Raw genomic sequence first — 8,153 nt, forward strand, 5'->3', positions numbered from 1 at the left:
GATTCTACATATTCATGTACAAGCAAAATATCCCCCCCCCAAATGCTAAATATGGTTGGGTTTGCATCTTTCAGTGTTTTCATGTCACCGAAGAATGTGTTAGTCAGCTTGTAATATTCAGATACACAGTGGGTGCATCAGTGATCCACAAAGTTTTGTTTGAAATTAAGAGCTACCAAGACACTGTGTAGCATCCCAAGGGCCATTCAGCCGATTCCACACTCTCAGGAGTGCTTCGGACTTATTTCTCTTCAAATAACAACCTCCCATACTGAGCAGCAAAAGATTTCTGAAACTGATAATGCAAATTCAGTTTGTAACATGCTGTTCATTGAAAAAAGTCAAAAATTCCAAGGGGCCAGTAGTTCATAGAGCATCTTTTTCCTTTCGATTTTGATCTCTTCTGTTTGTCCTTCATAGAAAAAAGTGTTGCTAAATATGATTTACTGTTCCTAGGCTATAACTTTCAAAAATAGGAATCTGAAATGAAGCCCTATGAGCTAAATTTGTACACTTTGTTGACAAATTATTGATGAGGACTGACAGATATAAACACATTATTTCATTGCTTTGTCTTCTGTGGTGGCTTCCAGTCTCTCTCTGGGTCCTATTCCAAGTATTGATATTAACCTTGAAAAATATGCCACAAAAGGTTCAACTCCAGGGTATCTATGGGGGTAGAATCTGTAGTATGTAAATACCAGGTTGCTTTCATGTTTAATGTAATTATAACATGAATGGGTTACTTGTTCTCCCAAAATCTGCTGCATTGGATTTGAGAACCCTCAAGAACAGTGCAGGAGATGGTGCAGGGAGACTCCATGAAAATTGTCCCTTTTTGTTTGTGGAAGCATCTGCTGGATCAAACCACTTTCATGTGCAGGACTCCTTTCCTTTGAAGAAGGACTGTGTTTGATCCAACCTTGTGTATTTGCTTGAGCTGAAATGTTCCAGTAGTTTCATACTTTTGAACAAAGCAAGCTGTTCAGAGTTCTGATATGCATTACTGAAATGAGGAAGATTCATTCATTTTCCAAAAAGTAATAACCTTTTCACCCCATTTTATAGGTGGAGGACAATGTTCCTCTTAAAATAATGCTGCTACTCATGGATGAAATCTTTGATCTAAAGGAGAGAAATCAATGGCTACGACGAAATATCAAAAACTTGCTTCAGCAGCTTATTAGAGCAATGCATGGATATACAATAAATAAGTACTGCCTTCCTTCTTTATAATTACAATAATACCTGTTTAAGTTGAGAAGTACACGTGAAAAACTTTTGTCTTTTAAGCACTCATTTTGGAGGCAAAACATGATGTGATTTAATTTTTGTTGGGGTGCAATAAATGGTTCCTTCCCTCCCTCCCTCCCTCCCTCCCTCCCTCCCTCCCTCCCTCCCTCCCTCCCTCCTCCAGACAGTGTTTGCTGTCTGTCTTGTTTCCTTACCCAGCCAGCTTACAAAACAGATCCATTAGATGGGCATTTCTGCATGATGGCATACTGAACCCAGGTAGTCATGGTCAGCTTTTGAACATATCACCTGGATCCAGTGTGCCTTTGTGGGAGATTACCAATATTTACTTAGGAAAGTTACAATTCCTTTCCCACCCTACCCTCATGTATCTTAGGTAGGGTAGGGTAATGGATTGAATGCTGCATTTATGTGGTGAGCACCTTGGATCAATTTCCTGCTCAGCTGTGAAGCTTAATATTTGGCATTGAGTTAGTCTCAGGCCTGGTTGGATGACACTGTAAGTCAAACTATGTCTTCGTGCAGGCTATCTGTCAGAGAGGAACTTGCAGTCATTGTGCTTCTGCGTTGACCTTTTTATTGCTGTCCTGTGGTAGATTAAGTCATGGCTAAGCTCTCTCCTCACCAAACATGAGCCAAAAACAAATCTTACTGAGTTTGGCTTACCATGTCATGCAAAACAGCCTTAGCAGCCTTAGGACTTCCTGTGAGGTTGCAATCGGTGCTGTATACTTTGCAACTATCCAGTTTTTCTTTGGGTAGTCATATGTTAAATATAATTACTTTTGTGAAATACATAGGGGGAAAATGAAGGTTCTGGAGTCTGCCCCTTAAAACTCAGCTTGCTGTAGGCACCTTTGCATGAAGGTATAGAAGCATTTAAAACAGCAGCAAATTTGTTTAGAGAAATTGTGTGCTCTCCTTTCCTACCTACCCTTCCAGGCCCACAAATGTATTTGGCAGATATAAGTGTTGCAGAGATACAAGTCTTACCAACCCTTTCAGGTGCTGTTGTATCAATGAATGTTGGACATGAGATTTGTCTCTTTTATTTCTTGCATTCAATTTTAAAGAATACAATATATTAAAGCAATATGCCCACATTAATTTCAGAAAAATAGTAGATCATGTTGATTGGATGACATCTCCTGAACAAGTAGCAGATGCAGTTAAACGTTTCAGGTATGTACTTTTAACACATGCTGTACCCAAAGCAATTTATATTTCCTGCCAATATTTCCTGTTGTTCACATCTATACAATGTTAGCTGACAACTATTCTTATTTTTCACGAGAACCCCGTTCTCTGCTAGGTTTAAAGAGATGATTAACCTTTTCTAGATAGGCGGTCTCTGTAGAAAGCCTCCTTTGCAAATATGTTAAGTTACTTGAAAAATAGATGTACAAAAAAAATCTGCCTAATGCAATCTTGCTATCAGCCTTCCTGCTTACAGGGGGAATCAAGCCAACTTTATACAGTGAATTATACCTACAGTATATGCTGTATGTTTTCTAGCTTTGTTTTGTAGCAGTTAGTTTAACTTCTCTTTCCCATAGAAAGTTTAAACTGACATCATTAGGAGTTTTCTACATTCCTCTCCTTTGCACTAGTGGCTTTTAATATCTTTATTTGTTGAGATAGCTTTAGCTGTCTTTGCATGTGACATCCAGCCTAGTTGGCACTGGGCCTCCAGCATAGTGCTATTCCTCCTAATTTATTCTGCTCTGGTCAGCAAGTAAGCACCTGAAAAGTCTACACTCAGCAACAGTGGCTAAGCTATTGCCTTCCAGATGTTGTTGGACCATAGTTCCTATCATCCTTGTGGATTGGATTTGCTGGCTGGGGCTGGTGAGTATTGGTGGGCTTCAGTCATTTGTCTAGGCTAACTATCACTGACTGTGATCAATCGTGCACAACCAGGGTAGTGTGGCTCTCTAAATGTTGTTGGACTCCAGTTCTCATTAGCCACAGCCAGTGTGGTCAATGATCCAGGTTTATCATCCTTGTTGTATAACCAGGATCTGAAGAAACACACCAGCTAATCTAGAGAGGCCACTTTAATATTGAGGTCTTAATATAGTACCTAAGATTTGCATGTGCAATATGTGTTTTGAGTTTTCAGAGGAGATCTATAACCTGATTTTTATTTTAACCGGTAAACTTGTCTGCTTACAGAGATGCCTTTTGGCCCAATGGAATTTTAGCTGAGACTGTTCCCCGCAGAGACAATGCCATTAGAATGCGAACGAGAATTGCTGGAAAAACAAAATTACTAGGGATGATGCCAGGTGTGTGAAATTATTTCTCCTTGAGCCGAATTGGAAAATGTCCTTAGATGTGTCACATAGGTTTTAAAGAAGCAGAGTCTTGTTTGCCTGCATGTGAACAGTGTTGAGAAACTATTTCTCTAAGGAAGTTTGCAACCTTGCATTTAATGCGAGGGCTATTTAGGGAATGATAGTTATTTTCTTGAACATTTTAAGAGTTTGTACTTTTATAGCAAATAAACATGAAGATTGAATTGTTACTGAACTGTCACCATCATTTTGTGATTTGTCTAGATGAATTGAAGCATATCCTAGGTGCTGAGACTACAAGGAAAGGCATTCTCAGAGTCTTTGAAATGTTTCAGCATACTCAGCTGAATAAGAGGATGGTATACGTCTTTCTGGAGGGCTTCTTGGAAACTTTATTTCCAGCAAATGAATTCCCTGAACTCTTCAAAAAACTGCATTCACCCTCAAAGCAGATGCAGCGATATAAGCAGAGACTGCAATCTACACAAGCGCCTTCTTTACAGAAAAGGTGACACTCCAGATTTTTAAGTTGGTGTCCATTTGCCCAGGACTTGGGCAGGTTCTCTGGGGCTTAAAACTCTCATGCTGTTATTTCTGCACCGGTCTTTTAGTGTCACATATTAGATTATTAATGCATCCATACGAGATAATCATTCATCTCATCCTCCTCCTCTTATGCAACCACTACCATGAACTGGGTTCATGTGTCTAAATGATTTGGTGCATCTTCATGCAACATTGAGAAGAATATTAGCCCACTCTGTAAGAATGTCTGTTCCTTCCACTCTTGACGGAATCTATGATTGCCAGCAATGAAAAGTGCTAGACTGTGTCAGTTGAGTAATAAGTAAAGCACAACTGTGGTGATAGCAATGGAGGACTTGGCTGCTTTGCTCGGAACTGGGAGATTGTGCAATGTGAAAATCAGGTGCAATTTGATTTGCATTATGACTGTTGAGGCCTTGTAGGTCTCACTGAGCAGCTCTGAAGTGGTTGAGCTAGCATGAAAGAAGTCTTTTGAACAGATGGTTCTGAAAAAAATTATTATTTTCCCAAACTACATTTGCTAACTAAAGGTTGAAGTAATATTTGCGAAAGCCGTGTTAGCTTCCCTTTCCAGAATGATGATGATAATAAATAACTAAGTATATTCGTTGGTTTTATTACTTAGTCCGGGTGGGTACACATAAAGAAAAACATCTTGGTTTGAATTAGCCTGCTTAGTGGTCTTGTTTTGCTCTTCAATAACAGTTATTGTATTCTGCATATAATTTTTAAAGAAGAAAGGCTCATAATAGCACTTAGTGAAGGGAAGGACAGATGTTTAAAAAAATTGGATTATCACATTTATTTATTAGGAGTTTTGGGGGCTAGGAAACAGAAGCAAATTAAAATACAACGTTCTCAACATTAAGAAACTATTATCAGAATGGTTTTACTTTATGCCATTAATTGTCACCCTTAGCTTTATTTAAGTGTGTTCACCTCAAGAGGAAAATTGCAGAAATGACTTGGTTTCTTACTGACATAAGTCTTCTGGACTTCATTGAACAGTCATATGCAAACAATTGCAAATTCCTGAATGCACCACAGTGTATATATGAAAATAAGAGACACAACAACAATATTTTTTTAAATAACAATCTTTTTTATTTTTTGCATAATGTAAAATTTTAATAAATAAACTTCTTCTACACAAAGCCCCCTGTCTATCCTCTTTACTTCCAGACATAATGTCTAATTGAGAATGAAGTAATAATTTACTACTTTTGCTGAGCCTTAAATTATCTTGGAATCTCCTTTTCCCGAATCTCCTTGATGAGCACCTCCCATGATCAAGGAATTTCAAAGCATTATGTATAATCCCCTTAATAGTCTACTATATAGTTTGTTTAAGATCCCGAGAAAATATCCCAAATAGTAGTCATTTAATGCTCTGATACTAAACACATTTGATTTTACTCAACAGGGCTGACTTAAAAACAATGTGTTTCAGGTTTGGGCATAAATGCAGTGCCTAAAGATCTTGCAAAACAGGTCCTCCAATGTAGGGGGGAAAATCAAGAGAAAATGGCTTTAACCTCGAAAGAGAAAAAGCAATATTTATTGAGAGGGTATCCAAGAAATACATGTGTTTTTAAGGCATGAACAAGGAAGTCTACAGCCCTTCCCCTACCCACTATCCTTATTTGGATTCCATTCTTGCTGTGAAGCCTACTCAGTAATGGCAAAACTGCAAAAAAGAAAAAGATTTTTACATCTTCATTACAGTATGCATGTCTTCAAGTGCAATTGTTCTCCCCTATCTCTACAGATCTATACTATACGTGTAATTCCCTTTTACCAGAATCAGAACAGCTTAAGATAACATGTATGAAGTATTCTTTCTGTAGCCTCCTCAATGCTTTTAAATATAGGTGGCAATTGACATGAATCTCTCTCATATATACACACACTTTTTTTAAAAAAAACCTTAAGATTTGTTCCTCAGTCTGTGGCCTAATTCTAATTGAGGTAGTAGAACTGTCTGGACTCTATTACTTTACATTGCAGGGGAGGACTTGCACGATTGATTTTTTTAAAAAGCACTGCAGGTAGAACAGAAACCCATCATGTTGGGATGAAATAAGCTTGCTGGTCTTTCCCTATAAAGTTAGTTTTCAGTGTACAGGCATGACCTGCAATTTGAAGTTGAATGGTCTACACAGGTATACTATTCAATGCCATCTCTTAATGACCTTTATTCCTTCCCAGTTTGACTTCTAAAACAGTAGAATGATATAATCCCTGTGAAACATTGGATAATAAGAGAAAAGGCAGGCCAAAATACAGGTCGTAATACAGCCTCAATATATGACTCGAGTCTAATTTTCAATACTTCAAAGTGGAAATGAATAGCAATCTATAGTATGTGGTATCTCTTACCCCTGGGCCATCTACATTAGACTTCAGAATTATGTTCAATTGTTGAATTTTAAAATTGATTACATATCCAAAAAAATGTGTGAATGAAACAAAGGTGTGTTGTTTCTTTGAATGCAATTATTGCACAAAGGGTTTTTTCCATCTATATTTAATTTCAGAGCGTGCCTGTAGACAGGAGCAGTCAATTTGTACACTTCCTCCTGATTAGTTATTATGCATTGTTCCCATGTTGTCCATTCACATCATCTCAACTATAGCCCCCTGTGTTATTTAAAAGCGCCCCGGAATTGATTGTGTAAATGCAGCAGATACTTAGCCAGGTGTGACCTGGTCTGAGAATGCTGTGACCAGCCTCTGAAAATAAATGTGCCATTGTCCAGCAAAATGCACTTAATTTTAGCCTTAATTGAGAGAGAATGAACAGTAAGGTGGAATATTTCATATGGTTCATCCTCAAGCTTCTGCCTCTGGTGTTTGCTATGACTAAACAATTAATTTTAAATGCTACCAGAATGTGTAATAATTTTTAAAAGTAAAATACGAATTCCACAACCTCAGTTTTAATTTAGTGCAATATTTTCCTGTAACGCATGTGTATTTGAATAACTGTTTAAAAAAGAGAGAAAGTTTTTAAGGTTTTGAGATCAAAGGTATACTGTCTTAACCAACAATGTATATTCTGTTATTGCTGCTGTGTTGGCTTATCTAAGGACTTGTTTTAAAAGTCTGGTTTGTCACTCCTTGTAAATCCCTACTTCTCTGTGCTCGAATGAGCATGGTTCTTACATTGCAAGGAGCAAAATCTAAAGAGCACATCTGAATATAGCTGTTAAATAAATGACTTGTGCATATCATTGTACAGTATGTGTCAACTGTGTGCCTAATGGTTCTTTCAATATCTTCCCCCTTTTTCTTTAATGAAGAATGAAAACAAATTTGGAATGCCATGGTCTCTCTTTCTGACGGCTAAGAACTCTAAGTTTTTATTTGGAGTTTGCATTATGTTTGTCCAATAGAGAAGTTCAGAAAAGTACACTAATAAAAGTATTAACAAGAAAACTTGGAATTTGTCTTATTTGGTTAATTTGACTGTAGCCCATGTGAAATAGCAGATTTGCTGCAGTGAGATCTTTGCAATGGTGATCACATGTTTAGGAGAACAAAATAAAGGAGATTTTTTTAAAAAGTTATTGGACCGAATGAAGTATAAGTGTAATAGCAATTGATTTAGAATAAATGTGTCGTAAGAAAACTTAATGAACCTAAAACTTCAGTGCACCTGCAATGCAACCACATTAGCTATACATAATAGCAGACCTTCCACAAAGTATTGTGTATCTTTAGTGCAACAATTTCCGATAGGGGTTTCCCCCCATAGGTTTTATTTTCACAACAGCTGGACCTGCATGCAAGAACTATTGTTCTACTTTATATGTAAAAAAAATCCAGCTGTTTCACATTAATCTTACCAACTCCATAGTATCAAGTTAATAAAATGTCACTTGTTTGTCCCCTTGAAAAATGTTTATTGTAGCTCTTTTCTTACCTAGGTATCTACCGTAGTAAAATTGGTCCTGAGAAAGAAAGAAATTCATTGGGGGCGGGGGAACCAGTATGGATGACATGCAACGTTACTTAAGAGTAGACTTGCTGAAATCAGTGTACGTACTTTGAGGA

General features: G+C 37.4%; 1 protein-coding gene across 5 annotated transcripts in view; it reads left to right on the plus strand.

Annotated features, from left to right (window-relative positions):
- The window catches only part of SNX13 (sorting nexin 13), a 59,492-nt gene extending 51,957 nt beyond the window's left edge, over nucleotides 1-7,535 (plus strand). For all 5 annotated transcript variants that reach the window (XM_088653968.1, XM_088653971.1, XM_088653969.1 and 2 more), the window contains 4 exons: nucleotides 1,069-1,214; nucleotides 2,368-2,436; nucleotides 3,430-3,542; nucleotides 3,816-7,535. In XM_088653968.1, coding sequence (XP_088510094.1) covers nucleotides 1,069-1,214; nucleotides 2,368-2,436; nucleotides 3,430-3,542; nucleotides 3,816-4,063 — 576 coding nt within the window. In that variant the 3' untranslated portion in view covers nucleotides 4,064-7,535. The remainder of the gene's footprint in view (nucleotides 1-1,068; nucleotides 1,215-2,367; nucleotides 2,437-3,429; nucleotides 3,543-3,815) is intronic.
- Nucleotides 7,536-8,153: the final 618 nt, after the last annotated feature.

The sequence above is a fragment of the Zootoca vivipara genome, chromosome 11 (genome assembly GCF_965207765.1).
Source record: "Zootoca vivipara chromosome 11, rZooViv2.hap1.1, whole genome shotgun sequence".
Classification (NCBI taxonomy): Eukaryota; Metazoa; Chordata; class Lepidosauria; order Squamata; family Lacertidae; genus Zootoca; species Zootoca vivipara.